The following is a 21,147-nucleotide window of genomic DNA, read 5'->3' as shown; positions in this document are numbered from 1 at the left end:
ATTTTAAAATGTTGTCTAAAAGGACAGCACAAAAACGTTAAATCTTTTGGAACACGAAACTTTGGGTTGATAGTGTTAACTTTGTTTTTTGCCTTTTTGTTTTAATTTCCCACTTTTTAGTTCCATTTTATTTCCACACATCAAAATACACTATGGGAGACAAAAACAATCCCATGAAGCACACATCACATTTAATATGAAATCAGACATTTCAGTGGATGATTTTAAGTCTTATTGGAATGAAATGATAACCCTCATCACAGTCACTTCCTCCAGTTCAGTCACAAATATATTAAGACAATTTCTCTTTGTTCTTCACTTCCTGAGGCACAAAGTGTTAATGGGAATAAGGTTATTCACACATCAAAAAGCAAACATGTGGCTACAAAATATCAATAAAAGTGTTGCATTGAATTTGCTCAGCGGTGCAAGTGATTCATCTTTGCAATTATGAAATATATTTGTTATAATTTGTGTATATTATCACACTCACCTTCCTTTCCCTTTAAAACGTCCTTAATGAAAATATATATGTATCATAAAGGATCTTTGATTCAAGCATAGGAAAATAAATGTACATTCATTTTTATACAATCTTTGTGGAAAAATATTTCTGACAGACACTTTTTGGTACTATTAAAATATCTTGAAATCATCTTCCATTAAAACAAAGTGACACTTGATAGCACACCTAGGTCCGCTTTTCTTCTTCTACATCTTTATGCCAGCGTACAGCTCGTCTAGCTGGGATCGAAAGTATTGTCTCAGTTCATTCCTCTTGGCTTTCAGGGTTGGAGTGAGCAGACCGTTGCTGACTGAGAACATCTCAGTGTGGATGTGTATGGCTTTCACCTACAACACACAAAAAATACACAACGTGGTTAGTTGCTGGTTGCTATCAGAGAAGTAGTCAATAAACACACGATTTTAAAAGTTATCAAACAATTAAAACAAATCAGAGCAATATATTTGCTCAAGGTGTTAGACTATCATTAATGAGGAATAGTCTATATCAGGGGTCTCAAACACGCGGCCCGCGGGCCCAATGTGGCAAATAGGACACTAGTTTGAGGCCCCCGCCTTGATATGAAAGTTTAATGTTAGTGCGGCCCACACAAGTTTGATATGGATGCTGTATGGTATCATGTACCCAGAAAAAATTATTACGTTTGATTAATGTTCATGTTAAAGGTTAAATAACTGTTAATAGTTATCCTCCCTATCCGTGTGGAAGTGGTAAGTTTTTGGCTATTTAAGTTTAAAGAAAATAACTTGAAGGCTACCGTTTAGGTCGCTAGCTCTCTAGTTTGCGAGTTAGCATGTGTCTCAAGAACCTGCAGTTGCGCAATATGTTGTAAATAAAAAGAGTATAAATGTGACTATAGTCGTGTTTGGTCATGTCTACAGGGCTCTAATAATGCTTTGTTCATTTTAATCTGAAAAAAATAATTTGTCTACCCACCAACTATATGTGGTTTCTTAAGTTTTTATTATTTGCCGTTTTATTATTTTTATTATATTTATTTATTACTGATTGATTTTCTTTATTCTTGATTTGTTTATTTATTTTGTGCAGAAAAATAAAAATTAAAAGCACCAAAGCACTGAAAAAGTTTGTATATTTTTCTGTTTTTAATAAATGCGTTTTTGTTTTTGTTTTTTTGGAAAACCTGATGCGGCCCAGTCTTGCCCAGACCCTAGCTCTAGTGGCCCCCAGGTAAATTGAGTTTGAGACCCCTGGTCTATATCATAGAGTCCATATAGCCAGCAGTTGCCATGCCCCTCTAAATGTGAAAGTTAAGTTTGTGTAGAAGTGACAGCTATAGGTGAAACTATAGGTGTAATAATATCGAACAGAGTCATGAACGAAGCTTGCTAATGTGTGTCATCTTTGTTTACCTGCTCAAAGGACTTCAGGCCAGACTCCTTTCCGACTCGCACCATGTCCTTCAAGACGGCTGCCTTGACATCCTGCAAAGCCAAGAAAAGAGGTCACATAACATGTACAGTAATGTGACCTACTGTGCAAAAATGCTATATGGTTCATGCCACCTTGTAGGACTTGCAATTACACAAACACACACACACACACACAGTCTATATAGTTCACTGTGTGTTAAATACTGTTTTCAGGTCTTACCTCTCTGCTACAAAGTGCTTCGTAGCTAGCCTCTATTTCCATGGTCCTCTTAGTCCAATCAGACAGGGAGTCAGGGTCAGGAACCACCACTGCAACAAGACAAGCCTGTGGAAAAAAGCCCACATGAAAGGTAAAGAAAGCAGGGTTGTGATAAGTGCAGTATAGTAGGGGCTTCATTTCATCAAGGTTTACAGCCTTGAGGGGGCGTGGGACCACAAGCACATGTGCATCGTGCTCAAAATAGACCTACTAGCTAACTAGACCTTCTTAGAGGGTGCAGGTGGGACTCGTTTCATCACTTTTACTGAATTTTGTCAGAGAAAAACAATTAATTAAGGAACTATCACAAAATAATCACATTACTCTACTGCAGCCACAATTTGCAAAAATGTTTAAAAAATAATACATCAAACTTTTTTTTCTTTATTTTTCCCTACTCCATTTGAAACCCTTCCTTAAGTTTAGAATAAATAAATGGTAGGCTAACTAGCTAGCGCGATAGGATGCTAATGCTCAAAGTGGTTGCTGTCTCTTGTGTCCCTGCAGTAATGTGTTGCGAAATGTGTTTTAAATAAAGAATAGTAGGAATGTAATGGTGACTATAGGGGTGTTATTTTGTGTCTAGAGTGCTCTAATAATGTTAAAAACTCATTCATTTTCTACCGCTTATCGGGTTGCGAGGGTCACGGGGGTGCTGGAGCCTATCCCAGCTGTCTTGGGGCGAGAGGCGGGGTACACCCTGGTACCCTGGTGGCCAGCCAATCACAGGGCACATATAGACAAACAACCATTCACACTCACATTCATACCTATGGACAATTTGGAGTCGCCAATTAACCTAGCATGTATGAATGTGAGTGTGAATGGTTGTTTGTCTATATGTGCCCTGTCGACCAGTCCAGGGTGTACCCCGGCTCTCACCCAAAGACAGCTGGGATAGGCTCCAGCACCCCCGCGACCCTCGTGAGGAAAAAGCGGTAGAAAATGAATGAATGAATATCAACTTTCTGGAACCAATAAGTGGACGTTAACCAAATACCACTGTACAACCCTATTTTATTTTCATTTTGTTTTAGTCATCTTCCTCTTTGGTATATAAAGTATTCATTGCACACTTAAGTTGATTAAATTATTTGTATGCATACAGTTATCATGTTCTTACTCATTTCCTTGATAAAATGCCTTAATAAATTCCTCTGAAAGGTGCTTTGGACATATAAGTGTATTCATATTTCAAAAGATGCAATTAATTGAATGTTTTTGGAATGTGGGAGGAAACCGGAGTACCCGGAAAAAACCCACGCATGCACGGAATAACAATCCATTATTATTGTTCATTAAAAACATGTTTTAAAAGTCATGGATTAACAGAATAATTTTATCCGTAGTCCAACTGGGAAACTACACCCGTCCCAACTTGAAGGACTTATGGGCTAAATGGGCCCACTGGGATAAAAGGATGCAATCACTGTTCTTACCTGCAGACTGTCCCCATGCACAAACACCTGTGCCACTGCATCACTTCTTACATAGACATTCTCAATCTTCTCAGGAGCGATGTATTCCCCCTGGGCCAATTTAAAGATATGCTTCTTCCGATCCACGATCTGGAGTGTGCCGTTCTAGAAGCAAATACACATTGAAATAATATCCATAGTACATAGCTAGGCTCTATCCAGACAACATGAATCAAGCAAGGAGAGTAGTTTGGGATTCCTACAGGAAGCCATTTCCCAATGTCTCCGGTGTGAAGCCACCCATCAGCATCAATGGTCTCCGCTGTCTTTTCTGGATCATTCAAGTAACCCAGGAACACGTTGGGACCTTTCACACACACCTACAAGAGAGACAAATATACAAATGTATAATAAGTATTGTAAATTATTTTTATGATGACAGTCACCTCTCCTTCGCCGTTCACTGCCAGGTACTTCATCTCTGCCACATCCACCAGTTTGATGTTGTTACAGGGAAGGGGGGCACCCACGTGACCTGAAAGTGAGCTAAGTTTCAGCTAAAAGCAGTTCCTCACTCGGCCTTGCTGAGTGGCATGAAAATCCAAGTAAAAGTATCGTACCTGCTGTCCAGTCACCGGGCAAGGTCATGGCGCAACCGGCCGTGCATTCTGTCTGTCCATAGCCTTCATAGAACTGTGTGTTCAAACAAAACCTTCATTAATAGTAATAAAGCTGTCACGATCGGGTACCTGAATTATATACACCACGGAAAAATAGCAGGCAGGTGAGTGTAACCAGAAACTCAAGGAAAGTGGCTACAAAATAAGGGCATGAACCAGGAACTAAGGTATGAAACTAAACAAACTGTCAGGAAGGCTAACTCCCACATCGTGACAAGAGACAAACTTCTTTTAAAGACATTGTTTAGTAATGGTAATGGTAATGGTAATGGTTTGATTTCATTTGAACATGCATCAGATTACAATTGAATGCATCACATAATCAGTTCACAGTTCCACATGTCCAAAAGGAGTAGGAAGAAGCAAAGCTTATTAAATCCTACCCCTCCATCTGGTACTTTTACGATCAGTAACTGTAACATTTGTTCACTTCCTGCTTTCCGTAATACAGTTTAAGGGTTTTTTTTTGTTTTTTTTTTAATAATGTACCTCGTACCGAAGTACAAGGTGATATGAGCATCCAATGACATAATGGGTACCATAGTAAGTGTCAATATAGTGATATATATAGCACATCATGACTGGTTCAAGACTCTTCATCCTTGTATTTAGCAAACATCAACTGCTTGTATTGTTTCTTGAATTGGCTCATCGTTGTGCATTGTTTGAGGTCCTTACTCAATCCATTCCATAGTTTGATTCCACATACTGAAATGCTATGGCTTTTTAACGTAGTCCTAGCATAGAAGTGTTTCAAATGTACTTCTTCCCTGAGATCATATTTCTCCTCTCTTGTAGAGAAGTATTGGATGACATTTTTAGCTAATTGGTTATTTTTAGCCTTATGCATTATTTTAGCTGTTTGAAGATGAACTATATCAGCAAGTTGAAGTATTTGTGATTTTAGAAATAAGGAGTTAGTATGTTCTCTGTAGGCAGCATTATGAATTATCCTTACTGGCCTTTTTTGCAGTACATTTAGCGAGTGAGGATTGCTTTTATAGTTATTACCCCATATTTCCACACAATAAGTAAGATATGGTAGAACCAGAGAGCAATAAAGAGTGTGGAGTGATTTCTAATTGATATATTTGTAATATGAGGTTTCCAGCTCATATTTTCATCTATTGTGATCCCCAGAAATGTATTTTCGTTCACCCTTTCAATGTCCATACAGTCTATTTGTATTTGCTGGTACGTGTCCTTTCTGCTGTTACCAAACAGCATGATTTTAGTTTTACTTAGGTTCAAGGACAATCTATTATCATCAAACCATCTTTTTAGTGTGACCATTTCTTCTCTGACCTTTCTAATGATTTCGTCTGACGTTGTTTACTAAATCAAGTATTATTAAATTCTGAGCCAAAAAAAATGCATATTTAAGCTCAGGTTACACATTTCTTGGCTAAATTAATCATAAAGAGGCTAAATGAAGTATAATACAAAATACATACAATAAATAAGGCATCCATAAGATGCAATCAAAGCCGTTGTGATGATATACGTACAGTATTCTACACTGGTCAATAGCTGTCAATAATGTTACTGTGAGACACACAAGCACCAGACTTGATTAATTCCTACCACGTACTATTGTTGTAGCTGCTGATTCTAACCATTGATGTTGTGTAGTTATGTACAGATACATTTAAAATAGATTGCAGAAGATTAGCTTGAAGTTTGCACTAAAATAACTCCAGCTCCCAGGATGATGAGTTCCTTATCAGGAAGTAGGTCGATATTAAGGTTGGGTTATTCTATCTGCATGAACGAATCCGCACGGGAGACCGTGTGTGTTTTTATACTGCTGTGCGGCGTCTGCTCCCAAACTGCAGGGATCAGTGTAAGTCTAACATTGTACTACAACAAAAGAGGTTGGTATTCGACTTCCAACATGGCGACACTCGTGCCTTGAGTGTTTGCTTCTTGAAGAACAGGAATTGTGATGTATTTATTTGCTGCTGTGACATAAAAGGTGATCGACTTGTCCGTCAAATAGAAGGAAATGTCCTTCTTTCCCACCACAGGGACTTGTACCCTGGCAGGAGAATGTACTGTATTTACAAAAGGGCATGCTGAACATGGAAAAAGAAAAGAAAAAACAACAAACAACTTGAATTAAAACAACTTATTTCAATGTTTCTTTATGCTAACAGGTGTACTGCTTTTCTTTTCAGTTTTCCATGTAAGAGACGCCTCGACATGGCGTCATTATTAGATACTGTGTAGCGCATGTACATTGTCAGAACAATAGCAAAAATGGGCTAAAAATGAGACCCACGGTTACCTGACATCCCAATGCAGCTCGGAGGAAAGTGAGGACAGTGGGAGAGATGGGGGCTGCTCCGGTTATCATGAGACGCACACGACCTCCAACGCTCGCCTGTGGAAGACAGCACACCGATATTCAACACCTGCACAGCCTCAATCTTATTAACCCTCCTCTTGTGTTAGGGTCGGCACCGACCCGTTTTACATTTTAATGCATAAAAATAATCACATAACATTTGTTTATTGCATCAAGGCTTTTTGACTTTGTCAGGAAACTCTATTTCAACAAAATACAATTTTTTACTACATTTTAAAATGGTCTGGTTGAAATTATGACCACTGTATTGTTAGGGTGGGTTTGGACCCGGTTAAAATAATATGACTCTAAAGCAATATTTTGAGCCGAGGGTGGAATTGAACCCTGGTCTCCTAACTGTGAGGTCTGCGCGCTAACCACTTGACCGCCGTGCCGCCCATTATTAGTCCAAAATATTAGTAATACAAGCCATATATAGTATTCTGTTATAGTAATAGTAATGTTACATTCTCCTCCCATTCCATGTGGAAGTGGTATGTTTTGGCTTCTTATTTTGTCAGTCAGGACTGCACGGTGAGCGAGTGGTTAGGATGCAGGCCTCACAGCTAGGAGACCCGAGACCCGAGTTCAATTCTACCCTTGGCCATCTCTGTGTGGGGTTTGCATGTTTACAAAATAATAAGCCAAAACATACCACTTCCACATGGAATGGGAGGAGAATGTAACATTACTATTACTATAACTTGGCTTCTTATTTTGTAAACACGCAAACCCCAATTTCTGCTTTTTGTCCAAAACATCAAAAATTTAGATTTTTGTTACCTGTTATTGGGGAAAATGGGAGCTTCAACTAACCTGGACCTTGTTGAAGACCAGTCGATCCCAGATGCTGTCCCTCCTCATAAGACCTTTGGACATCTCCTCCTCCTTCTTCCTGTATGCAAAATCCAGCAACCAGCGCTTCATAGGAGTGTTGGCCTGCCTAAAGATCTAGCAAGACACATTTTTTTTGGTAAATACAGTAAACGATGGAACAGACGTGAAGTCCCTTTATTGAGCTCACCCACCTTATCATACATTCGGTTTAGGAGTCGAGGTACCACAGGGAATAAAGTAGGTTTCAGTGTATTGACGTCATCCATCAGCAGACGAATATCACCCTGGAAATATCCAATTCTTGCTCCCAGAACTATTATCACTCCCTGAACATCAAAATTGAAAATAAAAAGAAAAAATCGCTTGAGAATACAACAGCAATACTAATCTTGTAATGAAGTGAAAGTTTTCCAAGTGAAAACAACTACCTGGACAACTCTCTCAAACATGTGAGCCAAGGGAAGAAAGGAAATATGGACATCCGTGGGACCCAATGGACAGCTGACCTAACACACACACGGCGGCGTACACACACACACACACACACACACACACACACGTTGAAAGTTACCATCTCAAACGCCTCAAAAATCTGTCCTGGGGATAGAAGGAGCTTAATAAAGAGTAGGGACAGTCCATTATATTTATGATCAGTATCTGTGTGATGTATTGGATATTGATGTCCAAAATGTAGCTTTGATTTGTGTACATTTTCTGCCTGCTAGATGAAATGGGAGGGCACAGTGGACCTAGCAATTTATTAAGGTGTACTTCACGTATATACAGTAAACCTCGGACATATCGGACTCGGATATATCGGAAATTCGCTCACAACGGACAGATAAAAAAGAACAGATTTTTCTGTAATGCATTTCCAATAAAAATTCATTGCATATATCGGATTTTTTTTAACGGATTTCGCCTATTTCGGACAAAATCTCCAGTCCCGTTCCAATGCATTTCCATTAAATTTCCCTCGCATATATCGGATGGCCGCATCGTTATGCTAATCTTGTTGATGTCACTGGCTATTGTCTTTCTCCTGGCTCCAGATTTAGGACAAATATAAAAGTGAGTGACGTCAATAATACTAGCACAGCAGTGAATGAGATCTTAACCTCACTATTGGAAATAACGTAGGCCTGACGGGCGTAACAGGGCCTAGCTTAATTAACAATTTGTTATGCTCAGAGTCCAATAAAGTTAAATTATCATTACCTTACGTCTCTTTTCATTGCCCAGTCCAGGTACATTGGAAACATAGTCAAGGAAGTGCCTTTTTATAACGGATAAAATCCGATTTACGCATATACCGGATATAAATCCGATATATGTGTAAAACTGACATTTTCCGGTATACGCATATAACGGATTTCGCTTATATCGGACAAAACCAGTGGGAACAATTGAATCCGATATATCCGAGGTTTACTGTATGTGATTGCCAGATGTATTGTTACTTTCCTCTAATGTCCTTCAATCTGCATCTCACCTGGGTGAGTTTAATGAAGGCTGAGCAGTTGGATACAATGTTTCCATGTGTCAACATGGCTCCCTTGGGGTTCCCTGAAACCACACATCGAAAGTTACATCAACATATTCGTAGTGTGTGTGTGTGTGAGGGCGTGTACAGTATGTGAGTATTACCCGTTGTTCCACTTGTAAAGCAGATGATTGCCAAGTCGTCAGGCTGGGGGGGCTAGAGACATTAAAACAAAACCCATAATTATAGCCCCCTTATTACTATTGCCTGTTGAAAAAGTGCTAAGAGGATAATGGCTACTTACCACTGGTCGGCGATAGTGAGCCTTTCCAATTGCCTGCTCAACAAGAAAACAAAGAATAGTTCAAAATAAACAAAAAAAACAATAATATTTAAAGTAGATCCCCTGCACAGTGGACGTGTGGTTAGTGCCCAGACCTCACAGCTAGGAGACCAGGGTTCAATTCCACCCTCAGTGTGGAGTTTGCATGTTCTCCCCGTGCATGCGTGGGTTTTCTCCGGGTAAAAAACATGCTAGGTTAATCGGCGACTCCAAATTGTCCATAGGTATGAATGTGAGTGTGAATGGTTGTTTGTCTATATGTGCCCTGTGATTGGCTGGCGACCAGTCCAGGGTGTACCCCGCCTCTCGCCCGAAGACAGCTGGGATAGGCTCCAGCACCCCCGCGACCCTCGTGAGGATAAGCGATAGAAAAAGAATGAAAAGTAGAGTAGATCCCTTCTATTTTGACAGGGATCCACTCTCAGACCGTTTGCGAATGGCAAAAAAAACCCTGAGTAATTAAGATTAACACAGCAAACTAAAATGCCCTCACTTACGGTGCAACTGAAGAAAGTGTGAAACACACAATCTAACGCTTATACGCAAAAACACATACTATGTATATTAATACTAACATGAAAAGTATACTGGTTAACTTCCTGTTGGGGCAATGTGCGCGTACATGCCTCCCAGCATGCGTTGCAGGTTGTATGTAGTATGTAGGGGGGGTCTAGATACAGTTGTGCCTTGGTTAACATCATTAATTAGTTTCAGAAGGTCCGACTTTAACCAAAACAGACTCTAACCAAAGAAAATTTTCCCACTAAATAATGTAAATCAAATGAATACGTTCCAGACACCTGACGTATATTTCGTAAACAATAATTACAGTTATACATATGTATATTAGAAAATGATGACAAAATGATTACAATTGGCAACTGAATGTACAACTAAACATTTAACTTCACGTTTATTTACTTTTGTTCTCAATTCACAAAATACCACAATAAAAGAGGCAGGGTACGCCCTGGACTGGTGGCCAGCCAATCACAGGGCACATATAGACAAACAACCATTCACACTCACATTCATACCTATGGACAATTTGGAGTCGCCAATTAACCTAGCATGTTTTTGGAATGTGGGAGGAAACCGGAATACCCGGAGAAAACCCACGCATGCACGGGGAGAACATAGCCGAGGATGGAATTGAACTCAGGTCTCCTGGCTTAGAGGCCTGCGTGCTAACCACTCCACCACCGTGCAGCCTACTATTATGAACTCATTCATTCATTTTCTACCGCTTTTTCCTCGCGGCTGGAGCCTATCCCAGCTGTCTTCGGGCAAGAGGCGGGGTACACCCTGGACTGGTGGCCAGCCAATCACAGGGCACATATAGACAAACAACCATTCACACTCACATTCATACCTATGGACAACCACTCTTCCGCCCTGCAGCCGTGCAGTCTTTCATATCTCACATAAAAAAAGGACTTTTGAACGTTGAACTAGTTAAAAACTGAAAATGGTGAACTATGAACGTGAACTATTCATATTTATACTGTGTGAACTGAACTTTGAACTCGTTCAAGAGAACTGTGAAGTTACACAACACTGCTGAAATGACTACTCTTCTCAGTCTTGCACTCTTGTCTTGCTACGGTCCATCGCCTTTCTTTTTTGTGCGGTCCGTGTATTTTGTTACGTCATGTATCTCTCTCATGCGCAGCATATCTGATATAAATAAACACTGTTGCCATAAAATGGTACCCACAGCCCACAATGGGAGGCGTCTATTCAGTGTCTTCATTAAGTCATCAATGTCATTAAGTACAGTGTGTACAGTACCGTGTGCAAGCAGAGAGCGCTAGCAAGTAGTCATTCCGAGAGTATGGTTTTTATGCAAGCTGATCCTGGTTTTTATGTGCACCGATTTGGGTATTATATTGATGCCTTAAAAAGCCCTGCGCTCACCTCCATGACATCCAGGCTGATGATGTCGATTCCAGCCTGCTTGCCTCTGCTGACAAGATCCTCACCGGGCGTCTCCATGACAACAATGCTTTTTACCGTGTGTTTCCTGTCCTTTACGCAGTCAAGTACTAGGTTGACTTTATCTGCTACATCACACACTATGGTTGCGATGGAAGCTGCGAGAATGGAGGCAACAAATAACATGGAGTTACAGTCATGTCGAAATGTTATATGTGATTTTGGTAGAACCTTTGTCAATAATGTAGTTGATGGCTTCTACTCCGAGTGTGTCATACAGAGGAACTGCCACTAGGGAGTATGTGTAGCATGCTAATTCAGCTATGGTCCACTAAAAAAAAACAAAAAAAAAACAATCACAACTATGATGATTAACATTTCTTGAAGTATTACTCAAAGGTGACAAGGCTAACATTCCTACCTCTGGTCTGTTTTGAGAGAAGATGCCAATGTTGGGGTCGGAGGTCTTGGAATGTTGCTTGTGAAGGAAAGCAGAACCAAGATTTTCGGTTCTCTCCAAGACCTGAAACACAATCCCGCATATACAGTACAATATTTCATTCATTTGATGCTGTCTAAAGTTTTCCACCAAAAACATTCAAATTATCAGATCCATCCATTTTCTACCCTGCTTCCTCTCACTGGGGTCGTGGGTATGCTGGAGCCTTCCAAATTATTCCCTGAATTTAAATAATATTCTTGACCTTTTTTGAAATCAACATGCTAAAACCAATCTAATGTAGGCCACAATAAGGTAAATTCATTCATTCATTTTCTACCACTTTTCCTCACAAGGGTCACAAGGGTGCTGGAGCCTATCCCAGCTGTCTTCGGGCAATAGGCGGGGTACACCCTGGACACCCTGGACTTTTCACGGTGGAATTCTAGCCAAAATGAAAGTTTGCTTGTACTTCAAAGATGCTGACTCATCCACCCGAAACATCCATCCATCCATCCATCCATTTTCTATACCGTTTATCCTCACTAGGGTCGCGGGCATGCTGGAGCCTATCCCAGCTGTCACACTCACATTCATACCTATGCAATGTGGGAGGAAACCGGAGTACCCGGAGAAAACCCACGCATACACGGGGAGAACATGCAAACTCCACACAGAGATGGCCGAGGGTGGAATTTAACCCTGGTCTCCTAGCTGTGAGGTCTGTGCGCTAACCACTCTTCCGCCGTGGCGCCCATTATTAGTCCAAAATATTAGTAATACAAGTCATATGTAGTATTCTGTTATAGTAATAGTAATAGTAATGTTACATTCTCCTCCCATTCCATGTGGAAGTGGTATGTTTTGGCTTTTTATTTTGTCAGTCAGGACTCGACCGCCGTACAGCCAATAAGATAAATATGCAAAAAAATAAAAAGGGTCATCATAAGACTTTGATTATAAATGACAGGTGTTCCGTAGGATGGCCACAATAAAAGGCCAATTCAGATGTGCAGTTTCACTATGTTGTTGTTTGTGCTTTCTTTCAGCTCAGCAACAGCCTGACTGAGTCTTACCTCTTGGTAGGTCATCCATTCATAGGGACAATTAGGTTTCCTGGATCCCAGAAAGGGGCCGTTATCTAAAGGAAAAGTAGAACAAAGTGTTTTTAAATACACAGCAAAGGTTTACAATTTGACCGAGGATCTCTCTCCTCCCATTCCATGTGGAAGTGGTATGTTTTGGCTTCTTATTTCGTCAGTCAGGACATGGTATGGCATGGTGAGCGAGTGGTTAGCATGCAGGCCTCACAGCTAGGAGACCCGAGTTCAATTCCACAGAGATGGCCAAGGGTGGAATTGAACCCTGCTCTCCTAGCTGTGAGGTCTGCGCGCTAACCACTCGACCGCCGTGCCACCCATTATTAGTCCAAAATATTAGTAATACAAGTCATATGTAGTATTCTGTTATAGTAATAGTAATGTTACATTCTCCTCCCATTCCATGTGGAAGTGGTATGTCTTGGCTTCTTATTTTGTCAGTCAGGACTGCATGGTGAGTGAGTAGTTAGCATGCAGGCCTCACAGCTAGGAGACGCGAGACCCGAGTTCAATTCCACAGAGATGGCCAAGGGTGGAATTGAACCCTGGTCTACTAGCTGTGAGGTCTGCGCGCTAACCACTCGACCGCCGTGCCGCCCATTATTAGTCCAAAATATTAGTAATACAAGTCATATGTAGTATTCTGTTATAGTAATAGTAATGTTACATTCTCCTCCCATTCCATGTGGAAGTGGTATATTTTGGCTTCTTATTTTGTCAGTCAGGACATGGTATGGCATGGTGAGCGAGTGGTTAGCATGCAGGCCTCACAGCTAGGAGACCCGAGTTCAATTCCACAGAGATGGCCAAGAGTGGAATTGAACCCTGGTCTCCTAGCTGTGAGGTCTGCGCACTAACCACTCGACCGCCGTGTCGCCCATTATTAGTCCAAAATATTAGTAATACAAGTCATATGTAGTATTCTGTTATAGTAATAGTAATGTTACATTCTCCTCCCATTCCATGTGGAAGTGGTATGTTTTGGCTTCTTATTTTGTCAGTCAGGAGTGCATGGTGACCGAGTGGTTAGCATGCAGGCCTCACAGCTAGGAGACCCGAGACCCGAGTTCAATTCCACAGAGATGGCCGAGGGTGGAATTGAACCCTGGTCTCCTAGCTGTGAGGTCTGTGCGCTAAACACTAGACCGCCGTGTCACCCATTATTAGTCCAAAATATTAGTAATACAAGTCATATGTAGTATTCTGTTATAGTAATAGTAATGTTACATTCTCCCCCCATTCCATGTGGAAGTGGTATGTTTTGGCTTCTTATTTTGTCAGTCAGGACTGCATGGTGAGCGAGTGGTTGGCATGCAGGCCTCACAGCTAGGAGACCCGAGACCCGAGTTCAATTCCACAGAGATGGCCGAGGGTGGAATTGAACCCTGGTCTCCTAGCTATGAGGTCTGCGCGCTAACCACTCGACCGCCGTGCCGCCCATTATTAGTCCAAAATATTAGTAATACAAGTCATATGTAGTATTCTGTTATAGTAATAGTAATGTTACATTCTCCTCCCATTCCATGTGGAAGTGGTATATTTTGGCTTCTTATTTTGTCAGTCAGGACTGCATGGTGAGCGAGTGGTTAGCATGCAGGCCTCACAGCTAGGAGACGCGAGACCCAAGTTCAATTCCACAGAGATGGCCAAGGGTGGAATTGAACCCTGGTCTACTAGCTGTGAGGTCTGCGCGCTAACCACTCGACTGCCGTGCCGCCCATTATTAGTCCAAAATATTAGTAATGCAAGTCATATGTAGTATTCTGTTATAGTAATAGTAATGTTACATTCTCCTCCCATTCCATGTGGAAGTGGTATGTTTTGGCTTCTTATTTTGTCAGTCAGGACTGCATGGTGACCGAGTGGTTAGCATGCAGGCCTCACAGCTAGGAGACCCGAGTTCAATTCCACAGAGATGGCCTAGAGTGGAATTGAACCCTGGTCTCCTAGCTGTGAGGTCTGCGCGCTAACCACTCGTCCGCCGTCCCGTCCCAGAACAATAACAAATGTTAATAATTAATAAAAATGTAACACAAAAAACATCCACTGTCAGTTTGTGTGATATGAAATCCATGTGAGGTGAGATTGTGTCCGTTGCATGAAAATGACTTACTGGATACGCGAGTTCCTCTCAGAAAGAACTCGTACATTGTTTGTGCGTCGTCAAAGAGATGTGTCATCAGGGTGTCTCCATTCAGTAGAACTGATTGGTGTGCCAACTCTCCTCCCTGTTAGAAGAAATCACATGTTTAAAAAAAAAAAACGTACACTCACCGGGGGAATAGTTTCAATGACTAGAAACTCACCGGAATCTCCACCGACTGCATGTGGAGGTCACAAATGGGCGGCAGGGCTTTTGGTCGGCTGGCCATGTAATAAGTCGTTGCAGCCGCCACCGCCCCTATGCTGATCACCGTGGATCTGGATAGACCCCTGAGGTACTGACAGACATTATCCACATCTGGCAAAGTGACCTTCGGTAGAAAATCCTGGCTGAACATGGTGCTGCTTGGTGGAGTGGTTAAAGAGTGTGGTGAAGGTTGCCTCTGAAGGTCGGAGTGCTTCTACAACCTGAGTTAAAGGAGTGTATGGAACTCTTCAGGTCAGGACTGGACCTGGAAGGGAGGAAATGAGTCCTTGTAGTCCGTGTAAAAGCACATTTTTATAACATGTTACAGTTGTTACACTACAATGAATTTGCAGTACACTTACTGTATTTGATACAGTAATACATGATATTATCAATCAATCAAACTTTATTTGTAGAGCACTTTTCATACATATAATGTAACGCAAAGTGCTTTACACACACACACATAAGAAGTTTGTTTGCCTGAGTACAGAGGAACCAGTTCAGGAAGCGCTGCCATCTGCGATGGGGGCTGCCCAGGCCATGATGCCGCAACTCAGGGGGCCACCACACAAAAGGTAGGCAGGGGACCCACAGTGCTGCAGTGGGGCACCGCCACAGAGCTCCCAGCCACCCCAGTCGGTAAGCCCCACGAGAGGACACACCCCAGCCCCCAACCGAGAACAGCCCCCAGCGCAGAGAGACCCCACTGAGGAAACACTGGATATATGGGATAAGAAATATAAAAAACATAAAATAAGAATATAGAAAGTATATATAGAAATAAACATTCATTCATTCATTTTCTACCGCTTTTTTCTCACGAGGGTCACGGGGGGTGCTGGAACCTATCCCAGCTGTCTTCGGGCGAGAGGCGGGGTACACCCTGGACTGGTGGCCAGCCAATCACAGGGCACATATAGACAAACAACCATTCACACTCACATTCATACCTATGGACAATTTGGAGTCGCCAATTAACCTAGCATGTTTTTGGAATGTGGGAGGAAACCGGAGTACCCGGAGAAAACCCACGTATGCACGGGAGAACATGCAAACTCCACACAGAGATGGCTGAGGGTGGAATTGAACCCTGGTCTCCTAGCTGTGAGGTCTGCACGCTAACCACTCGACCGCCGTGCCGCCGCACCACAATGTCATTTAGTGTTTATTCATTCATTAATTTTCTACCGCTTACCCTCACGAGGGTTGCGGGGGTGTTGGAGCCTATCCCAGGCAACGTACACCTTGGACTGGTCGCCAGCCAATCACAGGGCACATATAGACAAACAACCATTCACACTCACATTCATACCTATGGACAATTTGGAGTGGCCAATTAACCTAGCATGTTTTTGGAATGTGGGAGGAAACCGGAGTACCCGGAGAAAACCCACGCATGCACGGGGAGAACATGCAAACTCCACACAGAGATGGCCGTGGGTGGAATTGAACCCTGGTCTCCTAGCTGTGAGGTCTGCGCGCTAACCACTCGACCGCCGTGCTGCCCAGAAATTAACACAAAACATAAAAAAAAACATAAAAGTGAAATATATAAGAACATTAATAAAAAGTAAAATAAGCATGTGTAAAACTATAAAAATGTTTTGGTTAAGATCCAAAACCAAAAGTATAAGGTATAAAATAACCATTATATAAAAGTCAAGTTCAAAGGTTAAAAAAGAGTATACTAAGAGCAAGAGTTAAAAGTTAACTTAAATTAAATAAGTGGGTCTTGAGCCTATTTTTAAAAATGTCAACGTTCTTTATATTAAATGGTTAAGTTCAGTGTTTCCCAAAGGACTGCAGTCTACCTGCGGTGTTGGGTAACATCTAATTTGCATAATTGGTCATGACAACATCAACACCGATAAACGTGGGATTCCATGCTACTAAGTAATAAATGTATGCATGATCGGTAGGTATCAAATTAAATTTGGTAATTGCTGTTATTCAGAGCTGCAATATCAGCATTAGAAAGTGAATTTCTTTTTTATCGGGACACTAAATTCTGCACTCACCTTTAACAAGCAGCACGATGTTGCTCCTTCCTCAACAACACTCTCCCTTTCTTTCTGCTAAGGATGTATTTGGAGCCGCCTTTTATTGCACCGATGATCACTGTCTGTTTTTTAAGTTATACATTTGTTTTTATAAAGTGATGAGTAATCTCAGCTAATCTACCAATCAAAGGTCAGGCCACAACCAATGAGTGAGAATGAGTCGGATTGATTGAAAAGATTCAAGATGGATAACATCAACAAAGACCAAAAGGTTTTCACTCGAGCCTTTTTGTGCTTTCACTCCTCTATTTGATTCAAGCTTAACTTCAAACATGCTTTGAAAAAAAAAAAGCCAAAAGAAAAAGCTGATCAGCCCACTGAACTTTCCTCTAGTAGCCTACAACCTCTGTGGTCAGCTGAGATGAGTGGACAGAAGAGATAACAATGATCACCACAGGAAACAATGCACCATTGAAGTGTATGTACCGAGTGCAGCAACAGTTAAATCATAAACATAAGCTTCATACGTTCTTTTGAGCACAGATTTCTGATGTAATCGCTAAGTATTTCACAGTACAAACAAACATACTGTACAAAGCTACCATCCAAATCTGTGGAATAAGGATTACAGTAGTTGAGTTGGTGCTTTGGGTAGAATTCTCTCATACTGGCTGCTAATGTTGTTCAACATTGATAAAATAATCCTTCATTTTCATACTCAATTGGTTCAAGATAAATATCCACAGAGTAGGAATCCTTATTTATAAATGGAATATTTTCATAGTTATAGCATAGACAACCTGTTTACAACCTTCTCAATACAGCTTTAACATGTTTTTAGATTGGTCATTATTTTTGCTTTCAAAATAACAAATTTGGAGGTAAGGACTAAAAAAACACAACTGTGCGATGGCTTGAGTATAATTAGACAAATAGAGTACAGTTTTCCTAAAGTTAGGCATTCCAAATGTGTGCCATTCGGACAACCACTATCTACATCAGGGGTCTCAAACACGCGGCCCGCAGGCCAATTGTGGCCCGCAGGACACTAGTTTGAGGCCCCGGCCTTGATATGAAAGTTTAATGTTAGTGCGGCCCGCGCAAGTTTGATATGGATGCTGTATGGTATCATGTACCCAGAAAAAATTATTACGTTTGATTAATGTTCATGTTAAAGGTTAAATAACTGTTAATAGTTATCCTCCCTATCCGTGTGGAAGTGGTAAGTTTTTGGCTATTTAAGTTTAAAGGAAATAACTTGAAGGCTACCGTTTAGGTCGCTAGCTCTCTAGTTTGCGAGTTAGCATGTGTCTCAAGACCCTGCAGTTGCGCAATATGTTGTAAATAAAAAGAGTATAAATGTGACTATAGTCGTGTTTTGTCATGTCTACAGGGCTCTAATAATGCTTTGTTCATTTTAATCTGAAAAAAATAATTTGTCTACACACCAACTATATGTGGTTTCTTAAGTTTTTATTATTTGCCGTTTTATTATTATTATTATTATATTTATTTATTACTGATTGATTTTTTCTTTCTTTCTTTATTCTTGATTTGTTTATTTATTTTTCATCTTATTTTGTGCAGAAAAATAAAAATTAAGATTGAGAACAGTGGAATGTTTTATCAGAGCTTTTATTGTAGAAAATCGGAACCAAAGCACTGAAAAAGTTTGTATATTTTTCTGTTTTTAATAAATTTAATAAGTTTTTTTTTTTTTTGGAAAACCTGATGCGGCCCAGCCTTGCCCAGACCCTAGCTCCAGTGGCCCCCAGGTAAATTGAGTTTGAGACCCCTGATCTACATACATCAAAATACAACAACCATTACAATATATGTTTACAATTACAATGTATATAATAATACAATAAAATACAATGCAAACAAACAACCCAGATTAGGCACAGCAAGTGAAGACTGGGGCTGGACTTGGTCATCGGTTTGATGCACAGAGCTAAAACCTTGCTTTTTAATGCACATAGACTAGACACACAAACTAAAAAGCACGTCTAAAAACTTCAAGGTAGGGCTTAACAAGAAGAAACTGATGTTTTGGTTGGTCACCTGTTCAGACACAGTCTCGAGTTCTTAGACACATGCAATCCAGAAAATGATATGTAAATGTTACACTTAGGGGGAAAAAAGTGTGCTAATAAATTGACAATAAAAGCATAAATACTGCGGATTTCAGAAAACAACAGATGGAATGATACAGCACTCACAAGAAAGAATGAAGTCTGTAAAATTAAATAATTTTTAAAAAATCCAAAAATTGTTACAACTATAATGATGAAAATGGTAATATTAATTATGATTATAATAATGGTGATAATAATAATAATAATGGTAATAATGATAAAGATTATAACAATAATGATAATAATAATATTACAATGATAATAATAACAGGGTAAAACAAGACTTTGGCATGAATATGATAATATCTTGCAAAAAGGGGTAGGCATTTATAAGCTTTTGCTTCAGTCTACTCCTTTTGGGCTTGTGATCAGATAGTTGAATACAAATGTAAATAATGGAAAGTTATATTTTGATTGATGTAAGAAATGCACTGTAATGTTTCATATATTTGCCCAAATAAAATATAAAAAAAAAAACAAATTGATTACACTAATGTTCACTTACTCCATTGGGAGTTCTGTGTGAAACCGCTACATTAAAAGGTCAGAATATAAACCTGAATTACGTGAATTGGAACCGGAAATGTCGTTCTAACTAAGAACTAGTCCATGTTGTAAATATCAAGCGCATCCTAAGACCACATGACTCCTGTCAGCCAATCAGAGACGATTGACCTTTCGCCAAAACCGTAGGTGAATAGTTCAGAGTGCGTTATGTTTGATGTCATCCTATGAGGAAGTGTGCGGGCAGCCGCAAGCACTGCACTGCAATGAAGTATGTCAAAACACGATGTTAACCGTCACTCAAGCACAACTCTGACCGAGGAGACTCTCTGAAGCGCAATTGAACTCAGCAAACAACAACATTACATTATTATTAAGAGTATTTGTGGAAAAACTGCAATAGGGCAGTAAGAAATGTAGTAGTAACGCAATTTCCGACAGCAATTAAAATGTCACAGTTGTGCTGACACTTCGGCACGTGGGACTACTTTTATTTTTAAAACGCAAACTCAAGCATGAACGTTATATTGTTTTAAAAAATAACAATTAAAAGTTGTCATCGTTACTATTTGGCGGCGTGTTTGGCTTGCAGTGTTTGTAAAATGAAACGCTTTTGGGAAGTTCCCACCTGTTAGCAGTAGTTCTCCCCCCGGCTTCTTCTGGCTTGACTACGAGCACGCAGCTTTGAGTGGGAGGGTCAGGAAATTAAACTTCCGGTCAAACCTTTCACAATAAAACGTGCGGTCAGTGTGACCTAAAAAAACCCTGAGTAAAAACTAGTTAGGTATTTACATTACTAAAATTAAAACATATACAGTAGTACCTCCTTTATTGCAATTATTTGGGCCCGATACGTGAGGAATACACACTGCATCTTTTGAATGCGTTATATTTCTATTTGTTTATTTTGCCATTTTAATGCTTGAAAATGCTTAAAATGAAAATATCCAACCAATATCCACAATTAGAAGCTACCACCAACTAATGCTCATAGGTTTTAAGCCTTGGCTGATGTCTCCATTTCAATAGTTTTTTTTGTCCCCCCCCAAAATGAACAAATATGGGCCCATGGCTCAACTATTGACAAACTGTTGTTTCTTTGTTTATGAAGTTGCTTTAAACTTTGGAACCAGATGTTGGCTACATGTTACTGCCGGGCTGAGCAAAGACAATGGAGTGTAAAGCTCCTCTGTGGTCAAAGGTCCAATCAGTGCTGCTTAAATGGACTTATCTGTGACAGCTTGCAAGATAAAACGTCTACAATCACAGCTTGCAGTGGAGTTGCGTCAATCAAGTTAGTTCCATGCTCCTTTCCTCAGAACCTGTTGGTCCATTAGGCATTGTAGGCGGCATGGAAAAACATTTTTCCACATAATTAATTAATGATTGAT

The 21,147-nt window shown here is 40.4% G+C and overlaps 1 protein-coding gene across 1 annotated transcript; it reads right to left on the bottom strand.

Annotated features, from left to right (window-relative positions):
• Window positions 1-176: 176 nt before the first annotated feature.
• Window positions 177-20,491, bottom strand: LOC131110539 (long-chain-fatty-acid--CoA ligase 1-like). Its single transcript, XM_058063749.1, has 21 exons — window positions 20,385-20,491; window positions 15,068-15,376; window positions 14,875-14,989; window positions 12,738-12,802; window positions 11,644-11,745; window positions 11,454-11,553; window positions 11,205-11,380; window positions 9,249-9,281; window positions 9,109-9,160; window positions 8,954-9,027; window positions 7,890-7,967; window positions 7,653-7,787; window positions 7,441-7,575; window positions 6,565-6,660; window positions 4,218-4,290; window positions 4,044-4,132; window positions 3,861-3,977; window positions 3,619-3,762; window positions 2,141-2,245; window positions 1,900-1,971; window positions 177-852 (listed from the first exon to the last, which is right to left on the bottom strand). Exons 2-21 carry the CDS (start codon window positions 15,260-15,262, stop codon window positions 712-714), a joined length of 2,097 nt encoding a protein of 698 aa, XP_057919732.1. The 5' UTR covers window positions 15,263-15,376; window positions 20,385-20,491; the 3' UTR covers window positions 177-711.
• Between the last annotated feature and the right edge of the window lie 656 nt (window positions 20,492-21,147).

This window comes from Doryrhamphus excisus, chromosome 23, assembly GCF_030265055.1.
Source record: "Doryrhamphus excisus isolate RoL2022-K1 chromosome 23, RoL_Dexc_1.0, whole genome shotgun sequence".
Taxonomy (NCBI): domain Eukaryota; kingdom Metazoa; phylum Chordata; class Actinopteri; order Syngnathiformes; family Syngnathidae; genus Doryrhamphus; species Doryrhamphus excisus.
Note: the sequence above shows the minus strand (reverse complement) of the source record. Positions and strands in the feature narration are given on the sequence as shown.